Source organism: Harpia harpyja, chromosome 9 (genome assembly GCF_026419915.1).
Source record: "Harpia harpyja isolate bHarHar1 chromosome 9, bHarHar1 primary haplotype, whole genome shotgun sequence".
Classification (NCBI taxonomy): Eukaryota; Metazoa; Chordata; class Aves; order Accipitriformes; family Accipitridae; genus Harpia; species Harpia harpyja.
In genome coordinates this window covers 24,094,431-24,116,456 of record NC_068948.1, presented here as the reverse complement: position 1 = coordinate 24,116,456, position 22,026 = coordinate 24,094,431, and the positions used below count along the sequence as shown (strand labels likewise).

General features: G+C 61.0%; 1 protein-coding gene across 7 annotated transcripts; it reads right to left on the bottom strand.

The window, feature by feature from the left end:
* Window positions 1-431: 431 nt before the first annotated feature.
* Window positions 432-20,712, bottom strand: NDRG4 (NDRG family member 4). Of its 7 annotated transcripts, XM_052797100.1 has the most exons (18): window positions 20,567-20,712; window positions 19,348-19,377; window positions 16,609-16,700; window positions 16,086-16,130; window positions 9,266-9,371; window positions 7,876-7,996; window positions 7,541-7,603; window positions 7,274-7,334; window positions 6,876-6,962; window positions 6,722-6,778; window positions 6,240-6,343; window positions 5,638-5,694; window positions 5,490-5,541; window positions 4,709-4,756; window positions 4,432-4,467; window positions 4,186-4,237; window positions 3,510-3,548; window positions 432-2,864 (listed from the first exon to the last, which is right to left on the bottom strand). In XM_052797100.1, exons 1-18 carry the CDS (start codon window positions 20,601-20,603, stop codon window positions 2,710-2,712), a joined length of 1,242 nt encoding a protein of 413 aa, XP_052653060.1. In that variant the 5' UTR covers window positions 20,604-20,712; the 3' UTR covers window positions 432-2,709. The 7 variants fall into 7 exon arrangements, with proteins under 7 accessions (XP_052653060.1, XP_052653062.1, XP_052653063.1 ...); XM_052797102.1 differs by lacking the exon at window positions 19,348-19,377 and having other exon boundaries at window positions 20,567-20,711; XM_052797103.1 differs by lacking the exon at window positions 3,510-3,548 and having other exon boundaries at window positions 20,567-20,705.
* Between the last annotated feature and the right edge of the window lie 1,314 nt (window positions 20,713-22,026).

Sequence of the window (22,026 nt, the reverse complement as noted above, 5' to 3'; positions counted from 1 at the left end):
CCATGACATTCAGACCTTGATAGGGAGACAAACAGGGAGCCTGCAGTCCTGGAAGAGGACAGGGAGGCTGGATCTCCTGAGGACCCTGATGATCCCCAGAGTTGTGCAGCCACGGGTCTTTCCTCCCTCAGTGGACACCCCTTGGATCCAACCTCACTGGGCCACAACTGGCATCTTTCCAGTCTCCATCCACTCCCAACATATGGGGCACTCTGCTTATGGCTGCCCCGAAGCCAAAGCACCCCATGGCTCCCGTCCACATGCACCCTGGGGTCCTGGGCTCCTCTCTGGTCCCCCTTTCCCAGCAGTGCAGCCCCTGGTGGGGTTGGTGGCGAAGGTGTCCCCCTTGTTCTCCCTGCCTGCCAGATCTCTGCAGGCAGGCCCAGTATGGGCTCAGACCCGTTTCCCTGCAGCATGTTGAAAAGAGCACAGCAGGTTCTTAACATCTTTATTAGTTTGTTGGTTTTTTTCCAACACAGTAAATCCTCTCTACAGCAACAAGTTAGTTAAATCCGGTTTACGTATTGCCGTCTCGTGAGTGCTGCGGCCTTGATGCCGCCGTAACGAAACAAGGTTGCGCTCAGACTGGAAAATGCATTAAATTCCGCTGTGACCGGGAAAAAAGGAAAACCAACAAAAATCAAAAGAACAAACCACCAGGGAAAAGTAAACCAACCAACAAAACCAAGGTGAGGAACCAAAGGCGAGCACGGCCAGACCACCTCCAGCGGAACCACACAGCACCACTTGGATGAGAATACAACAGGGAATTAACCCAAAAAGGTCAGGGACCGGACAAACCCTTATATATATTATGTATAGGTATTTATATATATATCATCTGGAAGGACACGCTGAGAAAACAAGAGATCGCAGCGGTATCTACAGTAAAAAGGAGCTACATAGCTTTCAGAGTCACACTGAGAAGGAAGCACACGGCAGAACAAAGTGGGGGACAAATGGGGACACTGGTGTTTCGGGGTAGCCATTCAATGTGGGAGGGGCTGGGTGGGGCACAGGTCTCAGGGCCAAAAGCCCTCATACACTCACTGGTAGCCCTGGGACACCTGTGCTCCTTGCTGGGCAGCAGGCACGGGGTCTGGGGGGCAAGTGCTTTTGGGGCGCTGGGTGGGACCTGCTCCCAGTGGGCTGGTTCTGCTCATCCAGATGGTGGCAACCAGTGGGTCCCCTACAGGTCCCTGCTCGGGTCCCCCACGGACCACCCGCAAAGACCTGAGCACCCATTGCCAGAGCCAGGGGCTCCCTCACCCCAGGTGCAGGAGGAGCCGGGCTCTGCTGCTGGGGGGGTGGGCCAGGGACAGCAGCAGAGGCTGGGTGGCTGATGGTGGGGTTACGCGATGACGCGGCTGTCCGTGCCGAGCGCAAGAGGCTGGATCCACCTGTAGCTGGTGGCCGGATGGGGCCCCGTGGCTCGGGGAGAGCCAAGCCCTTGAGAGACGCCCCGCTCAGTGCGCAGGCAAGATGCTGGGGAGGGAGTGGATTTGGGGGGGCCATGGTGGGTCTGGCCAGCTCTGTGGGCAAAGCCAGCCTACGGGCAGAACCAGACACTGGGGTGCTCCCCACATTCCATGGGTCACCCCACACTGCCAGCACCTTGCAGTGATGCACCCTGCAGGGCGGAGAGTGCTGAGGGCTCCTCAGAATTGCAGGGGAGGAGTGTCTCATCTTATTGCTAATGGCTCCACTGCGGCGACACCCACGGGCTGTGGCGAAACTGGAGGGGGGATTTGCCATGTGATTTCCCCAAAGCCGGTGGCCTCTGAGCCCTGGCGGCCTCAGCCCAAGAGCTGCGAGTGGAACTGCCGGTGTGGCAGGGACAGAGCAAGCCAGGACACACAGCCCCCCTTCCCCCTCTGGTGCATTTCTGGTGGCAGGTGGTGATTCTCCTTCTTGCAACAAGGGACCAAGGAAGTGCCACCACGGGCAAGGGTGTGGGCAGAGGCAGCAGGACACCCATGCCACCCTCCTGCCCTGTTGGCTTCTGGAGCAGGGCTGAGCCCTCTACCCCTGCCCCGGAGCAGCCCTCAGGGTACATGACCACGGTGAGAGGACAGTTTGGGGTGCAACTTCTCACAATGCTCAGCCGGCTCCGGGACACCAGGTCCTGGGTGTGCTGGGGGATCCCATGCTAGCTCTCCCCAGGGAGGGCCAGCAGGGACAAATGGAAGATGCATCCCCAGGAAAGGGCCCAGTGACCTCCCAGTGAGCACCACTCCCTGTTCCTGTCTTCCTTCTGGCTTGGCCAGCCGTCGGTTGACCTTGGGGGATCAATCTACCTTCTGCATCCTCTCCACATCCTGCTGTCCTGCCCACAGCCTGCTGTCCTGCCCCATCGCACCATCCCATCCCCATCTCACCACCCCATCCTGCTCCTTCATCCTGGCCCTGTCCCCCTGCCACCCACCCTCCCAAGCCAGGGCCAAGCCAGTGCTAGGGAGGGTGAGGACCAATGCAGAACCATGTGTGACTGCTGGACAAAGCCAGGAGCCGGAGCCAGGAGGCAGTGAAGTGAAGCCCCTCTCCTTCTCTGGCACCAGACAAAGGGATGAGGCCAACAGCAAAGAAGACAAATCGATCCCAAAGGAGCGAGGGCCCTGGTAGAGGATGTCCATGGGGCAGGTGGGTGCTGGCAGGATGCTGACAGATGGGAGATGGCTCTGGAGGAGACGTCGGCAGCGGGTGTGGACCTCAGCACGATACCTCCATGGTGTGGTTGATCTGCCCCATGGCCTCGGTGCTCTCCGAGTGGGTGCAGGCACGTGGGCGGGTGCCATCCACTGAGCTGGCGCTGGTGAGGGAGGCCGTGCGGGAGCGTGCCAGGCGGGTCATGCTGGCAGATGGCACTGCACGGGCACAGAGAGACGGCCAGGGTGCTCAGCTCCCTCCAAAAGCCAGAAGGACCTGAGCTGACATTGCCTCACACAAGCAAAGCCACCGGTCCCACTCCCCGATGCGAATGACCCCAGGCACAAGCTTGCAGCATGCAGTGCTGTGACAACATGAGCAGCTCCAGGCTGGCACGGGACAGCAGGGCAGGGATGGGGTGCCCTGGCGCATGTGCCGGGCACATCTCCCGGGCATGTGACCACTGAGCACGAGGCAGTGGGGACCCCTGGCCATCTCATTGCGGAGAAGTGAGCCGGGATGGGAGCTCTCCTGGCTCCCCAGTGTGTGCAAGGAAGGTGACACCTTCCTCCAGCCAGGATGCCCAGCAGGCACAGCTCCTGGCTGGCTGGAGGAGAGCACAGTGGGCACACTGCCGACACTGTGCCTGCATCGGGGGGGGCTTCTCTGAATGCCCTTTCTTGGCCCCCAGACCCGTCTCAGGGTGCCATCTCAGGCAAAGTGGAGCAGGGCAGAGGGCACCTGGCTGGGGAAGGCCAGCCCCGCACCCAGGCTGCTCCCAAAGGTGCCCAGGCAGCTCGAGGGCACAGGCCAGCTGGGCTCCATGCAGCAGCAGGCACGGGCCGAGCAGCACTGAGCGGTACCTGTGCTTCCACTCAGCCTCCGATCCTTCAGGTGGGCGACTGGCAGGGGCGGAGCGGGAGAAGGGCAGGGAGGGCAGAAAGAGACTGTCAGCCATGCTGGCCGCTCCACAGGGCCAGGAGGCCCTGCCCAGCCCCACGTGTGCATGCACACGGAACTGCACGCATGCACACAGACCTGCACACACACAGACACACGTGCATGTGGACCTGCAAACACACACGTGTGTACATGGACCTTCACATGTGTGCACACACAGGTGCGCACACAGACCTGCACAGACACACACGTGCCCATGGACCTATGCACACAGACTTGTGCACATGGACTCTGCACCTGTGTGCACACACAGCCCCTGCTTGTGCATGCCCACAGACATGTAAGTGTGCGTGCGTGCACAGAGATCCTGTCCACACACGTATGTACACACAGAGCCTTTGTACACACATCTGTGTGCACACAGAGCCTGCACATCTCACGTCCCTACGAACGCACGGATAGACATCTTGTGCACCTGCACATACAACACCACAGACGCACGTGCAGCTTTCCATCAGGATGGGCACGTGGGGGTGCCAGGCTCCTCTCCTGTGGCAGGGTCAGCACACGCACACACAGGCACACACACATGTGCACACACAGGCATGTGCCAGCCCCCTGCCCAGCCCTGGCACTCACTGTAGCCCATGCCTTGCAGGAAGTACTTGAAGGCTTCGGTCAGCTTGCCGGGCTGTGGGGAGAGAGCACGCTGAGTTGAGGCAGCACCAGGGCCGAGATCCCCGCTTAGCCCCGAGTTGCCTCTGGCAACCCCTGCCAAAGACCCCTATGCCCACCTCAGCCCATAGCCTGCTAGCCAGGGACAGCACCAGTGCATGTCTCAGGGCCCAGTGTACCCAGTTAACTGGGGAAATTGTGAGGGCTCACCTGTGTGACCTGGGGCAGCCCACCGGAGTCAGCCATCTGCAGAGAGAAGGTCCTGCTTAGTATGGGACGGTGCCTTTGCTGCCCACCCTGTCCCCTGGTACCTCCTTGCAGGATGCCACTGCTGGGGCCACACTGCTCTCCCCACCTGTCCCCAGCCCTGTGGCCAGGACGGGCCTCAAATGTGGAGATGGGGACACCCTGCAACCCTGGGGCAGAGGGCAATGGGGCACTTCATGGGCAGGAGGGACTGCCCAGCTGCCCCCTGCCACCCGCCTACCTTCAGGAAGGTGGTGTTGGTGGGATCCAACTTGGAGTTACACTCCACCTGCAGGTGAGAGGGATGATATTAGCACCCTGGGGTGCCCTGAGCCTGGCAGAAGTTGCCCACGGGTACTGCCACTGGCCCATGGCACTCCAGCTGGCACATCCCACCCCAGCCAGGTAGAGATTGGGTGCTAGGCAAGCCCTGAGCCTGCAGAACCACCATCCCTTGCCATGGGACAGAGGGGACCTTCCTCCTGCCAGGCAGTGTCTGGGCAAGGATGGGGGCTGGAAAGAGAGGGGAGAGCGGCTGGTGAAGCATCCTGTGTGTCACACACGTGTACAAGCACACAAGTGTGCTCATGTGCATATGCACAGAGGTACATGTGCTGGAGGTGGGGGGTGTGTGCATGCAGTTACACATTATGTACAAATGTGGCCACCTGCACAGTACCTGAGGCTGATTGTGCAAGTGTGGACAACCATGTGGATGTGTGCAAGCACATGCATGTGCTAGCAGCTGTTTGGGTGCATATGGCCAAGCAGGGGGTGTGTCGACACATCTGAGTGTGCATGTTGTGAGCACGTCTGGGCATATGAGGAAGGGGAGTTTTTCCAGGTGTGGCAACCACGCACAGATGCATATGCACACATGCTTACACGAGCAGGTAGGTTTGCACACCAGCACGCTCCCGCACACGGGACCTCACGTGTGTCTGAGCAGGCAGTGAACATGAGCACACCCACACGTAGGCACTGTCTGCATGCCACCCCACAGGCACTACCCCATCACTCACCACCCCCTCTTCAGCAGGCGCATTGTCTCCGACCACCAGCATCACGGGGCAGCTGGAAGTGAGAGGAGGAAGGAGCACAGTCAGGGCTTGGCCTGGGTGGACTCCACTGCCCTGGGACCCCCCTATGCCATGCCAGTGCGACTCTTACCGCAGTGTCTTGGCATTGGGCACAGTCCCAGGCCGGTTGATGTCCAGGTCCCTGCGGCTGATGAAGGAAAAAGAGGGCCAGTGTGAGGCCATGGGCAGGTGCTGCCACCAATGCCATAGCACAAGAGCTGGGGCACTGCCAGCTCTGGAAAGCAGCACCCAGCCCCACTGTCCTGGCACCCTGTGGATGGAGGACCCCATGGCCATCTCTGCCATGACCCAAGCAGACCCTGCACCACAGTGTGCAGCACCCAGCAGAGTAGCAATGCTCCCAACCCCCTGCACACATGGGACAGCATCTCTGCCCCCTTCCCCAGGCCTGTGCCAGCACCCCGTGCAGGAGGAGACCAGGGGACGTGCACCCACAGCCATGGGCTCTGGGACATGGTAAGGCTCTGGCACAGGTGCCACCACTTCCACATCCCTGGCCAGCACTGGCGGCCACCTTTGCACTGCTGCCTGCCTGCGCCGGAGGGTGATGGCAGCACCCAAAAGGGGTCAGGATTCCCATGGTGCCCTCGGGGCCACCCACCAGCGCTGCAGCCCCTCACCCTGGTGCAGACAGGGGGGCAGCCTGTTGGCAGGGCCAGCCGGGGTGCTCACCTGTTGTACATGTTGAGGAAGAGCTGGAGGTTGAACTGGTTCACCACACTGCTGATCTGCTGCCGGTAACTCTGCACCAGTTCTGTGTTGTTCACCAGCTCTTCCTGTGCCGGCAGGGGATGGAGATCAGGGCAGGCGCTGCCGGGTGCCGTGGAGACACCCTGCTCCCCCAGGCCTGCCCATGCTGTGCCAGCAAGGGGGGCAGAGGAGGAGGGAGCTGGGCAATGCAGCTGGGCACAGCGGTGCTGCAAGCAGCACACCCAGGCAGGACACGCGCATGAGTCGCACACTCATCAAGGCTAATCCCCGGATCAGGCAGGAGGGATGCAGGCAGGACTTGGCTAATTCCATCCCTGGGCATGGGGCAGGTCCAGTGGCACTGTGGCACCCGGCAGGCAGGGCAGGGCACAGCCCGGGTGACCTGGCTGGGATGCTGGGTAGGGGGCTGGTGGCAGGGGGCCGGCAGGATGCGCAGCCCTTACCTGGCTGAACAGGTGGGACAGGACAGTGTCCGGCAGTGTGCTGGTGAGGCCAGAGAGCTGTGGAGGGAGCACAAGGGAGTTACAGCTCCGCCGTGGCTGGCTCATGCCCCAGGGAGCCGCCAGGGACGGGACGGGGGGTCTGGGCCCTGCTCACCTTGGCAGCTGCCCAGTCAATCCAGCCTTTGCCGTTGGGGTCGATGTTCATGAGGACCAGTCCTTCAACCAGGTTGGGGAAGATGAGCTGCAGTGAGCAAGAGGGGTGATGCTCAGCGGGAAGGGGAGACTGAGGGGCAGCCCCCCACCAGCACCACTGCCCACTGCACAGGCATTGCACGGGGTTGACATGGCCCTGTCCTGGGAGCAATGGGAGACCTGTGGCAAGACTGCCTGGCTACCATGGCCACGGCACTGCCATCCTGGCCCCCCGGCCCTCCAGGAACCTTCACAGCAGCACGGCCTGCCAAGGGGCGTCAGCTCCTACTCTTCCCCATGCCCCAGGCTGACAGCAGGTACAGTCAACTCAGGGCCAGCCCATTCCAGCCCCAGGCTCACCGCAAACTTGGCCAGCACATAGGCTCCTGCCCCAACACCGATCCCAATCACGTACTTGAACCTGGAAAGCAGAGAGGTGCATGTGGAGGGACGGTGGGCGCCAGCACGGGTTGCCTGGGGCACTGCTCCACCCACAGTTTGGGGCACAAGAAGACATGCAGGGTGCCAGCTTACAGGGACAATTCCCCCAGCCCCAAACCCTTGCCTCCTGCCCATCTCCCTGCCCAGCACCCCCAGCCAGCAGCCATGGAGGAGAGGCTGACTCACCCAAAATGCTGCACCACGCTGGGTAACATGGCAGCCAGCTGGTCCATTGATGGGTACTGGTACCTGCAGCACAGGGAGGCACAGGACAGTGGTTATGGGACCCGCGCAGAGTGGGAAGGCTGGGACAGGGCAGCTGGGCTGCCCAAAGTGGGCAGGGAAATGCCACCCACCTGCAAACCACCCCATCGCCCACCCTGGGCCAGTCGGCTGCCACAGGCTTTGATACAGTTCAGAGAGACCCGCAGGCAGGGCATTACTGCCCAAGCAGTGACAACCCAGTGGGCAGGGAGGTGACATCCCGGCAGGCAGAGCGAGCCCCCAAAGCTGGCACCTACCCCTGAGGGAACTGCGAGGCTCCTGCCTGCTGGCCCGGCGCGTCCACATGGCACACCACAAAGTGCTTTGTGATCTCCTGCATGTCCTCGTAGTTGAAGAAGGTGTTGAAGCAAAGCTTGTCTGTCAAAGGGCAGGCAGGGATCAGAGACCAAACACCCCAGCACGGGGGCCTGGTGGGCCAGGGGAGCATGGAGAGAGGTTGCCTGCCCTCCCACTGCCCTTCAGCCGGGAGGTGACATGCCATCAAAGCCCTCCTATCCCTTTCCCTCCAGGCTCCTTGTCCCTACAGCAAAGACCACAGCCACTGTTAGCAAGGTCTGCATCCCTACTGGTGTTGGGAGGCATGGGGATGGACGGACACAGCCAGGAGGATGAGGAGTTTGGGGTGAGCCTCGTCTTCTTGGAGGGATGGGACTGGGGGATGCAAAGCCCGGAGCTGCAGGACCACCTGGCAGGCAGTGGGATTAGCAGCCCAGAGTGTTATCGGCCCTATCTAAAATTCCCAGAAAGGGCTCAAGCAAACATGGGATTTGAGAAACAGCTGCAAATCTCCCTGCTTGGAAACAGTCAAAGAAACAGCCCCAGCGCTGCTGTGGACGGGCCACCACCATTGCAGCAGGATATAGCCATTGCCAGGGCTTGGAGGATGCTGCCACCCATGGCGTCGGTGCTGGGCCATCCCTCCCAAAACATGGGGGTGAGGCAGGTTGTAAGGTCCATTGCAACCAACATGATGCATCCCTGGACACAAGAGTGCTGCTGTGATGGAGAGGCAGTTCACGTAGCATGCCAGTGACTCAGCCTCAGCTGCCAGTGGAAGGGGAGATGATTCTCCCTGCTCACAGGACACTGGGCATCCTGGCTTACCTGGGGGGCACAGCCCGGGGAAGAGGTCTGGGGTGCAGGTCCAAGGCTGCAGGCTAACAGAGAGCACAGCATCCCCAAATCCAGAGCCCTGGCTCAGCATCCATCTTTCCCTGCCCCTCAGGGTCCCTTCTTCCCTGCTATTCCCTGTCACCTTCGGCCCCCTCCACGCCCTGCTGCCAGCCAGGTCTGTGCTCTGAATACCAACCGTCTGGCAGCGGCGGCGGGGACTGACCCAGCATCCCCCGCGTCCCATCCCTGCCTGGCGTGGGTGGGTGGACAGCCAGCACCGGGGTGTGCAAGAACTCCTGGCTGTGCCTGGCCCAGGCTTTGGGTTCGGCTGAGCATCCAAACCCTCCTGGTGCTTTCAGATGCCTGGGGAGACCCAATGCAGCCCGGGGACCCTCCATGGGAAGAGGCAAATAAGCTGAGCCAGGGGCTTTGGCCGACATCCTGGCACCCTGTGCAGCCCCAGGCTTGCTCCCGCCTGCCCCTGCGCCCTATGGCCCAGGGACCAGCACTCACGGTTGAGGCCCACATCGTGGTATGTCAGGATGGCCGGGCGATTTCCCTTCGGTGAGCCCCGGATGACCACGTGCAGCAGCCCGTAGGGGGTCTCAATGTCATGTTCCTGGGGGAACAGGAGAGATGGGGTGACGCCTGCCTGCCTCAAGACATCCTCTCCTGCCCTGCCATTCCACCCCTCACCGCTGCTTCCCCAGGTGGCTGGGTGTCATGGGAGCACAAGGGAAGGAGGAGCAGCCATCGTGGGAAAAACCCCAGCTTTGGGCATCTCAGCAGTGACAGAAGGCAGGACAAATCACACACAAATGCTCCCAGCCTCCACTGACTTGGCTTCCTGGGAAGGGAAGTGAAGGGAAGAGAAGGAAAAGGAAGGGAAGGGAATGAAGGAAGGACTTGGAATAGGATAACAGGATTTAGGATGGACAGGTGTATCATGGGATGGTATCAAGGGACAGAGGTTTGGGATGGGATGGGATGGGATGGGATGATCTAAGAGGGCTTGGGAGAGGAGGATTGTGGGACAGGACAGGTGGTCCACAGGATGGGACAGGAGATCTTTGAGGGCCTGAGACCGAGGGATTTCTGGCAACAGGGCGGGGGATCACAGCATGGCCCAGCTGGCCTGGATTCGCTGTGCCTGAGACAAACAGGCAGAGGTCAGACCCTGGACACCACCCTGGGAAATGCTGCAGCCTGATTCCAAAATGACAGCTAAAGTAACTTTAAAATCCCTTGGTCTGAAATGGCTGTGCCCCCATACAGAGACCAAGATTGCCCTGTGCCTCAGTTTCCCTGGCTGGGAGGGCTCCAGCCTCACCTTCACAGCCATCGTCCCCAGCCAGCAAGGGAAACTGAGGCTGCACACCCAGGTGCTGACCAAGGCATTGCCTAGGGACCAGGGATCCCCTCCAGATGCCCATGCCTGCCAGCCAGCCCACTGGCAGTGACCTCGAAGCTGGGATCTGGCAGGTGCAGGAGCATCACATGCCAAGCAGGGCTGGGCAGGGGATGCTGGTAAGGTGCCCAACCGGCACAGTCCTCGGTGCGGGTACTGGCAGCCCCATGGATGGACTAGAGGGAGGGGAGCGGGTACAAGGATGCTCCCGTGGGCTGCACACCGCCAAGGACTCTGAAGGACACGGGCCTCAGGTGGGAGGAACCGCATGAAGACAGGATCTCCTCACTGCAGTGCCTCCCCTCACCGAGATCCACTGTCCCCGGGGGGACGCAGCGCCCGAGGGCAGCTCAAGGGCTCTGTGGAGACAATGCTCGGCTCCCCAAGGGCACACCGTCCCCAGCCCTCATCAGCTGTCCTTCCACTCCCTGGGGCTGTATCAGGCAGCAGGCGATGAGCAGGGACATTGCCCTGCAACAATGCATGGGGAAACTGAGGCAGAGGAAGGGCCTGACCCCACGTCACAGAGCAGGAGGCATCCATGTGGTCTGATCCTGGGCACAGGGCTGCCTCCTTGCCATCACCATGCCCACAGTCCCCATCACAGCCTCAACAGCTCAGTCTCCAATATCACCCCAAAATCACATGCCCAAGGTGGCAGCTCCTTCCCCAGCACTGCTACCACCCCCCCCACACACACAGCAGGCACATCCCTGCTCGTGGTGCAGCCTCTGCAGCATCGCTGGGTACAACAGCCCTGCCCTTTGCCGCAGGGATGCTCGCTGAGGAGGAGAGGCTAGGGATGCAGGGGATGCAGGCAGCGAGGTGGGGGGGGCACTGACAACCCATGGCCCCAGCGAGGAGGGGTGCGGGCATCAGAGCACCCACAGCTGCCTGAGAGACCCCAGCCCTGTCCAGGTTACCCGCTCGCCACTGCAGTGCTCCCACCTCGCTCACCCCCCTCCACACTAGCCTGTTGCCATCGGATATTGCCGTCAGCGCAGAGGCCAGAAGGCATCCAAAGGATTGCTTCAAAACAGCAAGAGACCCTCTCCCTCTACAACTCTGGGGGTGGGGAAGGGGCAGCATGCCTCCTCCCCCATCAGCAGTCAGCCCCAGCACAGCTCACAGCCGCTGCGGCTGCGCTCACTCACCCTCAGCCTCAGCACAGCATCTCTGCTGGGCTCGGGGAGGACATGCTCAAGGACAATGCGTCCCTGAAACCTGCAGCATGTCAGGGATGCGGCAGCGGGGTTTGGGGAAGGAACAGCTCCCCAGCAGCAGGTACCCCCCGGCAGCAACGCCTGCCTGGCCCACGCCAAGCCCTGCTGGGTGAAAAGCTCCAGCCTGGGTGAACAGGGGAGATACTGGGGCAAAACTCCCTGGGAAGGGAGGGCAGCGAGCACAGGAACGGTGGTACCTACCCCATCCCAGCACTCAGGCATGGTGAGGAACCGGGTGGACGAGGCTGCGCAGGCAGGGTGGGCCGAGCACGGGGTCCTGGCGTGGGGCACAGCAGTGCAGCAGGCTGGGGCAAAGCAGAGCTCTGCGCTGGCTCAGCCCCTCACCTTGATTTATAGCGAAGCCCCAGCCCTGCGCTAAGCCCTCCCTCTCCCTTCCCCCTCGATGCGACGCGCAGCCCCGGCAGGTTTGGCCTCCATTGCGGGCAAGCGCTGCAATGGAGCCAGCACTCAGCCATTGGCTGCCACGGGAATTATTCATGCTCCAATTGGCCTCAAGCACCCTTGTTTATGAAGAAAAAATGTCTGGCACCGTGTGGTACCTGCTCCATCTTCCCTCCTTCGGCAAACCGAGACAGGCAGGGGTGCCAGGACAGGGTTGCACTCGCACCCCTTGCAACACACACAGCGGCATCACGACAGAGCCCAGCAATGCTCCCCTGCACCCATCATGCACACACGTGTGACTCCAGCCCCACGCAAACATGCAGAATCATGCTTGAGCCTGCAGCCACCCAGACCAAGGCCCTGCAGCAACGCACATGCACCAGAAAGCACACACACCCCCACGAACAGACATGGGTACACACTAAACACACAGGAGAAGGATGCAGCAGGCATGCTCCGCATATGCATGTGACCATGCACATACATGCACAGGAACACGTACCAACACAGACACACAGGGGCCAGGCAAAACCATGTCCCCCCACGTCTGTGCATGCAAACTTTGGAAAAAAAAAAAATACAATGACCCGTGCTGAAGCACATGCACCCCATGAAACGCTTGCGCATACCCACATGGGGTTGGCCCCTGTGTGTCTGTATGGGTACATGTTCCTGTGCATGGTAATGTGCATATAAGGAGCACACCTGCTGCATCCTTCTCCCATGTGCTTAGCGTGTATGCCATGGCCATCACTCATGCCCATGAATGCACAACAACCTGCACACACACAGAACCTTGTGCACAGAGGGGCACACACATGTACACATGTGAAAACTGCCTGGGTACCTGTGTTACCTTACCCAGTAGCACGGTCATCCCGCCTGCTGCGGGATGCTGGCACGCAGGGGATATGCGGGATTTAGCCCCCATCTGGACATCACTGGTGGCAAGTAAATAAGGCAGGAGGAAAGACAACCCAGCAGTGCCGAGGGGTTGGATCCTGTCCCTGGGCCGATGCATGCTGTATGCACACGCACATGCATGTGTATTCCCACGTGTGCAGGCAGATGGTTTCTGCCCTGATTCCAATGAGGCTTCACGAGAGGGTGAGTCCATCTGCCTGCAGCTCACACCCACAGATGGCCTTGTGCTGCCAAGGCCCCAAAAGCCCCGCTGGGAGGCTCTGGGTGCCTTCCCCCTGCACCCTGACCACCCCTGCCCAGCCCAGCACCACTCTCCAGCTCGGCACAACTGGCACCTGAGCGGCTCCAGCACACAAAGCTGGGCAATCATGGATGGCAAGAGAGTCCTGCGGTCCCTCCAGTGCCTGCCCAAAGGGGCTGGAGAGCCACATGGCAGTGCTGGACCAGGGCAGCATCCAGCAGGGACCCTCCAGCCTCCCTGCCCACCACAGGGATGCTCCGTGCCAGCTGGAGCCTGCCATCACCTCTGCATCATCCCCACCCCAGCAGCTCACCACAGCTTGCTTCCTCCATGCCCTGGCACACACCGCAGCCATGGGCAGAGGGGGTCCAGCTGCCATCACCAGCACATGCACAGGCTTCCCCACATGGCAAAGCCCCATGTCCTTGGCTTCACCCAGCAGGCTCGTTCCTGTGGAGTCTCTGATGTCTAATAAGAGGGCTGAGTCACTTTTCCCTGGGGAGAGCCCTTTCCTTGACCTGGACAAATGATCACCCAGAGCTGGTGGGGAGCCACTGAAAGCAGTGTCCTGCAAACTGACAAAAGTCAGGGTTGGGCAGCCAGGAGCTCTGGACATGGGAGAAAGGACAGACAGACAGGCAGGCAGAGGGACGGCATCCACCCTGCCTCCACCAAAGAGGCTTTCCTCTGCACTGCTTTGTCCTACAGGGAGCTCATACTCAAGCCTAGAGAGATGCAGCTCTGCTAACGAAGGACCATGTGTGAGAGGGAAGCCCTGCTCCCAGGTGGTTCCTGGCACTGGGACAAAGCTGTTCATGGATCTGGGTGCCATTTTTGCTTTCCTCAGCCCTGTTCCCTGTGGAGCCAAAGAGTACAAGCAGCCACAGCCTCCAGGAAAAAGCAAGAGATGCAGAGGGGCATGAGCAGGCAAAAAAAGACAGAAGGTGGCAAAATAGAGGGGAGGAGGGGTGGAAAAGCTGAGGTGAAGTAAGACATGAATGCAAAAGGGCAGCAGGGAGATGAGAGGGCTGAGCAAGGCTGGCTGCACTTGAATGGCATCAGATGGCATCGCCATCCTATTGGCTACTAGCCCATCCACCTGGCGGGTGGCCCAGACCTCCAGCAGGGCCAGGGCACCCAGGTCTCAGGGCAGAGGCACCTGCCCCCCCTGCACTCCTGCACCTTGGCCTATGCCAGCAGCCCCAAGGGCTTTACTTCGGCGGGCAGCAGCAGTGGGGGATCCCTGCTCCCCCAGCCAGGCCACAGCATCTTGGCAAGGGAGCAGCGACTGCTCTGGGGAGGAGCAGAGGGACAGTGAAGAGAAGCTGGGGTCTGGATTGAATTACCCAAGAAGGTGAGCTTAGAAAATAGGGTAAGATCTCCCCGAGGAAGGGCAGGCAGCCCCCAGCCTTTGCAGGAAACCAACCTGCAAAGTGCTGGGGGGCAGGGAAGGAGGGGGTTGCCCCAACACAGCCTGGGAAGCTCATCCCATCTCCACCCTGAGACTCTTGGAAGGGAACCAAGAGGGCACAGGGCCTGGCTGGCTTGGGAAAAGCCACCTTGATCCTTGCCCAGTTCATTTTTTTTAGCTACCGAGGGCATGCAGGTGCATCACTGTGGCATTTGCCATCCGGAACCGCTCCACCTGGGCACCACTGGGGACACAGTTCAGCGTCACCATGGGCCAATCCCTGAAATACTGGCATGCAAAGATTGTCCTAGGAGAGTCATTGCTCTTTAACATCCCCACCAAGCCCTTCCCCAGCACAGCTGATTGAGAGCCATACTGGTGCCTGTGGCAGTACTGGGAGCTCTGGGCAACCTAGCACTGCCGCCTCCCTCTTCTTCCTTGCCTTCCTCTCCCCCCTCGCCCTCACTTCAGTGACACCAGGAGGTTTGGTTTCTTCTCCAGTGGTCAACAGGGACCCTGAGCAAGCAGAGCAAGGAGCAGCCCAGACCCGCACAGCCTGCTTCTCCCCGCCCCAGCATCTCACCAGCTTTGGAGCTGCTGGGAAGGGCAGCATTTCTTTTCCACCACTGCCATTTTTGAATAATTTTGTGGCCTCCAAGAGGGCCACCAGAATTCTACCCTGTGAACCACAGCAGCCGCTGCTCAGCATCCTGACAAAAGTCCTTGCTCCCTGCCCGGCTGCACCCTGCCACCCGCACAGGTGATGGAGACAGCCCCAAAAGCCTGGGCACTGCCTTGGGTCTGCCAAAATGGGGACCTGGGCTCCCCTGCCCCTCTCCCAGGATGAATGAAATCCAGATTTATTTTATCCTTGCAACTGCTGCTGTTTCAGCCAGCACCACCCAAGCCCACACTCCTGGCAGTCCCAGTTGCTGGCAAAGCAGCAACATACAACCTGAAGTCGGTCACTGGTGTCCCCTGGGAGGGGGGATGCTTTGGGAGAGGGACAGGCAGCGAGCTGGGGTCTGGCAGCCCCACTACCCTCCCTCCCCATCTACCGGCACCCTGGTCTCTGCAGGGGGAACCTGGTGTGGGATGAGCTCGGGCAGAGGTGTGAGAGTGACGAAGACCAACACAGGAGCCAGGCAGGAGCTGAGCCCCTGTGAGCCCCAAGGCCAGGTCATGGGGTTCCTCCAGAGAGGCGAAACGGAGGTACAAGGTGGGTAGGCGCCAGCACGGGCAGCAGAGGGGCCCTGCTCTCCAAGAGAGGTGGGTGGTATGGGGAGGCAATGCCCCAGCCCTCCAAAAAAGAAAGAGGCTTTCAAACATCCTTATGTAAGCAGGGAGCTGGCATCACCCGGGAAACCATTGCCATGGCAATGGTAGAGGAGCTGGAAAAGCAGCTCGGCCTTCCTGAGAAGAAATCGCCTGCTTTAAAGAGGTTTTGTCCCGGGCCCATCGCCAAGTGCCTGCCAGCCACATCCAAGCACCAGCACAGAGCATGCCTGACAGCGACCCCCCCGCCCCCCGTCCCCTCCTGCCGGGGACCGCAATGGACGTGCAGCCCCATGCACAGACACCGACCAGGCACTGCGTCCCCATGGAAGGGGGGGACAGCAACACCCCTAGGTCTGCTCAGTGCCCCGCAGCATTCCCCAGCTGCAGGCTGCTGTTCCACGTAGGACCCAGAGGTGGAGGGCACCCCTCATGGCTGGTCCTACCTTCCAGTCCGTGTCCACAGCAGAGAGGAAGACATCCGAGTTCTCCTGGGGAGAGAAGAAGCCGTCAGGGACAGAGACATCCCCTCGCCACCCCTCACTCCTGTGGTGCCCTCCTCCCACCCAACTCATGAAGTCCCCTGACACCACAAGCACCCACTCCCTGGGGCAGCACTAGCTGCAGGGGGACATGATGCCCACACATGTGCACACATACATGCACATCTACAATACCCACACACATGTGCATGCACTACCTGCACGTGTGCACACACACACAAGTGTGTATTAGCATGTATGTGCAACAACACACACACATCATCACACCAAACCAGAACCTGTGCTCACCCATGCATGTGCATTGATACCAGCACACATCTGCACACACATGCACTGCATACCAACACATGGGCACACATGTGTACCCAATACCAGCACACACACACCCCCCACAAGCTCCCACTTAAGCACCCACGTCTGGTACCCCACGTGCAGGAGCTGGAGCCAGCGCAGTCACCGGACTCACCAGCTCAGCGTCCTGGCCCCGCAGCAGTGGCTTCTCCTCGGTGAAGCGCAGCTCATGCAGCCCTGCCATGGTCATCTCCTGCAGCAGCAGCCCTGCCCAGGGCAAGGGAAATGTCAGCGCTCATGGGGACCTGACTTGGTTCCCTTCACCCCAGGCCCCTGGAGCCTCCCACTCCCTCCCCATGGGGACGGGACCCAAATCATCACTCCACCCATCTACCATGGGGACTTGGTGCTTCAGCTTGTCCAGAGGCTGCAGCAAGCCCCTCCGCTGGGAGCTGGAAGCATGCAGGGGGCAGGCAGTGCCTGGAGGAGCTTGGATCCCAGCTGCCACCCAGGTCCGGTTCTCCCAGTTAAGGACAGACCTGTCTCCAAGGCATGGTCTTAGGCAAACTGGGAGACCAACCTGGTCTGTCCATGCCGGTCGACCCTGTAAGCACTCAATCCAGTGCAAGAACATCCCAATTCCCACCCCAGCTTCCAGCATCGGTCAGAGAGAGAAAATCCAATGTTTTGGCTGGTTATAGGCTGCAGACAGATACAGGTGGGAGAGAGGAAGATCTCCCTGCACAGCCAGAATGAGGTGAGATGTTTCTCAGCCATGCTGGGAGGCAGAGGGATGCTCTGAGCAGCAGGGGAGCAGAGAGACAGCCTGAAGTTTGTATTGCAATGATGGGAGAAAACAAAATGAGAAGCCTTGACTCCTAAACTCTTCTCCTTGCCTGCGAAGCAGGTGTTGGCCAGCTGGCAGCTCAGCCCCAGCGCTTGCAGGGACAGACTTCACCATGGAGCTGCCATTCAGCAGAGGTATAAGACTGGATGCTGCTGACCAGGGCACCAGGATTTCATACCCCCCCAACACCAGCACCTCCAAAAACACCCACAGTCACGAGCCCAGCTTAGAAAGCAGAGGGCAGCAAGGGGATGCCTGTGCCCCCAGCAGCTGGCTGCACACAGAAGGTGACAGACAAGGGGGACACAGGAGACAATCCAGGCTCCCCTGTGTATAGATGGGGTGGGTAACTGGCAGTTCCCAGTGCAAGGGCATTATTTGCACTCAGGCAGGATCCAGTCCTCAGGCGTTCGCCTTCGCAGCCTCTGTTTCCACCCCTTCCCCAAGGCCAAGCCTTTGGAGGAGTTGTTGCTGCTCTGAATGGGCCAGCACCAGTCCCACACCCCTTCCACTGGCTACCCACTCTTTGCAATCTCCCTGGGGATACCGGGGATGATAAGGGGCCACGCTAGCACAGCAGCAGGCATGGACCCCACTCCATTCACAGCCTTGGCCAAGCCTGCTCCACACTTTGTCCACCTTCAAACCTGGGTCAACCCAGGTTGGCAATGTGGAAAGGCCAAGCAATGCCACGAGCATTGCAAGGCCACCAGGAGTACGGGAGCTGGTCATAAACTCCCCTCCAAAGCTGGCTTTTGCTCATCCAACTGGGTTTTCCATTCAAAAACCAAGCAGGCTATGCCACCTGGCTGCTTTCTGCAGACACCGCACTTCGCTTTGCTCCTTGGGAGCCATCCAACAAACCAGAACTGTTTGGAGGGAGAAACACCACCGCGAAGCCTCCCGGCACTCTCACAACACCCAGCGCCGGGGGTCTCCATGTCACCCCCTGCACAGAGGGTCCTGCTGCGCCAGGGGCCGCGCAAAACTCCAGTGGGGAGAGGTGCCGACAGCCCCATGGAGAGGCACACATCTGGGGCATGCTGCTCCAGGCTGGGCTGCTACTGGGGAAATGGCTTTGCACAAAGGGGATAGTCCTCGCCTGCAGCCCACCAGCACAGCTGAGATCATGCAGCCTGCAGAGCCACCAACCGAGCAACCCCGTGATCCCCTGGGGCATGATCCCAGGGTTAAAAAATGGGAGGAAAATCAGCCTCACCGGTAGCTGGGTCTGGAAGAGAGCAGGAGCGTCCCACGCTGACCACACCAACCCACTGTGTGGCCGCAGCCCCAGGGTGGCTGGGAACAGCACTTAATGTATGGTGAATGCCTTTATTAATTAAAGCCTCCAGCTAGTATGGGAGGGAGGACGGCCAAGCAATGAGGAAAGGCCCTGTGACTTTGCTTGCGTGGAGGGGGGGAAAGCTGGCTCAGAAGGGACGTGGCAGAGCCCTGTGCCAATCAGCATCCTCAGTGCAGGATGGATGGTCACCTAAAGTGGTGCTGAGCGCAGGAACGGAGGAGGGATCGGCATGTCAGGGAGTCCCATGGGTGCAACAGCCTGTGAGCGGGATCACAGCCGTGCTGCCAGCTTCCTGCGGGTGCTCTGCTTCCCATGGCACTCCAAAGGTACCCTCGTCCCTGCTCCTGCCAGCACAGCAATGGGGCTGTGGGTAGTGTGACCCAGCCTGGTGGGCCACTGTCACTGCGGAGGGCTGGTGAGGAAGCCATGGCTCCAGGTCTCCTAGCCAAAACAATTTGGCTCCCATCGCACACCGGGGCATGTGGCTGGCAACAAGCCCTTTTCACTCCAGCTTGCCCCAATGCTCCCCAACAGCACCCATCCCCAGGGTGCCGCCCCAAGCGCACCCATCTCTACTCCCACTCTACCTTCCCACTGCGGTGCCACCATTTCCTGGGCACAGCTGGCACATGCCTCCTCCCTAATCCCGTATCAGTCCCAAACCCAGTGCGACATTAATGCTCTGTTTGGGACTAGTGTTCTGCCCTGCCGGGGCCCTGGCACTGCATATATAGACAGGGATGGAAACAGCCACGTTGGCTTACCTTCCCCAGGGATCTGCAGTCTAGTGTTGGCTTATTGGAGGAGAACCAGCACATGGCAAGGAAATACACTATCATTGTTATTATTATCATCATCATCATCATGAGGCTGTGGAAAGGGTTTAACACTGGGCAGTGTGCCTGGTCAGAAGGCAGGGGTCCCTCGGACGACCCACCAGCCTCACAAGAGTGTCCTCACCGACCACCTGTGTCCTGCCCTGGCGCAGACGTGGCACCCACGGGATGTCGGCACGGATTCTCTGGGCTGAGCAGCGGGCGACAGACAGGGAAGCAATTCTGGAGGAGCGAGGGCTGGCCCCTGCCAGGCAGCGAAGCCAAGGCCACCTCCAGCGAGGCAGGGAGAGGGAGGAAGGGAACCTGCAGCCCAGTCCGAGACATGGAAGCATGCCTACAGCATCGTCCCCCGAGCAGGACCGCTAAGGACCCACGATGAGGTGGAGGAAAACCCCAGTGTGACACAGCCTGGGCCACCTCCCGCCCTGCCAGTGCAGGATAAACACCCACAGCTTGCTCTGCCCCCATGGGGGGGCACGGGTCTGCACCCCAGCAGCCCCCACAAACCAGCCTAACAGTGTGGTCCAACTGGGGAGCGCAGGAGCAGACAGACTACAGTGCAAGACCCACCAGTGCCACTGATGCAGGGGTTGAGCATCCCGGGTTCGGGGGGCGGTGGTGGCAGCGGGGGGCTCTGCTGGGGTGCAGGCTGTCTCGCAGTGGCTGTTGCTAAGAGCAACCTCCTCCCCAGCCCCAGCCCCATCCTCGGGGCACTCAGGCAGCGGGGAGAATCCCAGGGGAGGCTGGCGGAGGAGCAGGTGCTGAAGGGATGCTCCAGCAGTCCCACAGGCACACACCCCCCGCCGCGACCCTGGCTGTCTGCTTGGCAGACCCCCTTGCCAGGAGGCTGCCTCCCCCCCCCAGCACCATCAGGCTGGGCTTCCCCCGCTGCAGCCCTGGCACCTCCTCAGGCATCACCTCCCGCACCCCAAAAAGCATCGTTCCCCCCAGCAGCCCATCCCTGGGGGAGAAGAGGCAACGGCGGGGGCAGGGGGGGGCAGCCCCATCTCCTAGGCAGGGGCTGAAGGCTCTTCCCCCCCGCCCGACCCCAACCCCATCACGCCAGCGCCCCGCTCCTCCCAGCCTCGCCCCCCCGTCCCCAGCACGCCCGGGGAGGGGGAGCGGGGGCGGCTGGGCCCGGCCGTACCTGTCAGCAGCTCGATCTTGTGCCGGAGCACCTTCATGCCGGGGCGGCGGGTCCCGGCGCCGCCGGCGGGCGGGGCGGAGCGGAGGGAGGGGGCGGCGGCGGCGGCGGGCCGCGGCGCGGGGCGCGAGCGGAGCCGGTGCCGGTGCGGGTGCGAGGCGCTCAGGGCGGCGCAGGGGCGAGGCTGGGCACGGCCCCCGCCGGGCCGGTTCCTCCCCTCGCCGGGGCCCGAGAGCAGGGGACGGGGCCGGGGCCGGGAACGGGGCCGGGAGCGGCGGGGCTCCAGGAGGACAATGGGCCCGGGCCGGTGCTGGGGGAGGAGGGGATTACAGGGGAGATGGAGGGCTGCTGGGGGGGTTACACGGGAGATGGAGTGCTGCTGGGGGGTTACACGGGAGATGGGAGTGCTGCCGGCGGTGTTCCAGGGGAGATGGAGCACTGCCTGGGGGGTTACAGGGGAGATGGAGTGCTGCTGGGGGTTTACAGGGGAGATGGAGCGCTGCTGTGGGGGTTACAGGGGACATGGAGCGCTGCCGGGGGGGGTTACACGGGAGAGGGAGTGCTGCGCGTGGGGGTGGCATATCTCACCCTGTAGGGAACCATGGAGGTCCCAGAGCTGGACCATGATGGCTAATGGGTCCAGGGGGTCCCTGCGGTCATGGGGTCCCAGGAGCAGGGGACGGTGGGAGCCTTGGGGAACCCCAGGTATGGGGCCATGCCCAAGGCGTCAGGGAGTCCCCAAGAGCAGGGGATGGTGATGATCAAGGTGCCCAGGAACGATCCCAGGACAAGAGGGGACCTGTGCAACAGGGATACCTGGAACAGAGCTATTATGGCCAAGGGGTCTAGGGAGTCCCGGGGAGTGGGGCCATGAAGGCCAAAGGGCCTGGGAGCATCCAAGAACAAGAATAAGGATGACAAGGGACCTGGGGGTCCTCTGGAGCACAGGGGTGCAGGTTCCCCTGGGCATAGGATGGTCATGGTCAAGGCGCCCAGGTGGTCCCAGGATAAGTGGGACCTGTGCAATGAGTGTCCCCACAGCAGGGCCATAATGGTCTGGGGGTGCCAGGGAGTGAGGATGGTGATAGCCATGGTGTCTGAAGGATCAGCCAGGAGTGGAGGCCATGGCTGGGATGGCGATGACCCCCCCACATATTGATGCTGGGGCTGTAGGGTGGCAGCTGTTTGGGGTAGAGGAGGAGGTTGTGGGGTGGCTGTTTGGGACAGGCAAAACCAGGGGCTGTGAACACTGCCATGGGGGTGGTTGGAGAGGGCCAGTCCCACACTGGGGAAGATGCAGGACCCTCATCTTCTGCATGAGGTGGGGATGCTGGTGGTGCCTCCCTCTGCCCTGGCTGTGATCCCGCAATGTCACAGGCCACCAGCTCTGCAGGGCAGCCAGTCTGTGGAGGTTTGCCCACCACCCTTGTAAGGGTGCTCCCAGGTTTCTAAACAAGCCAGGG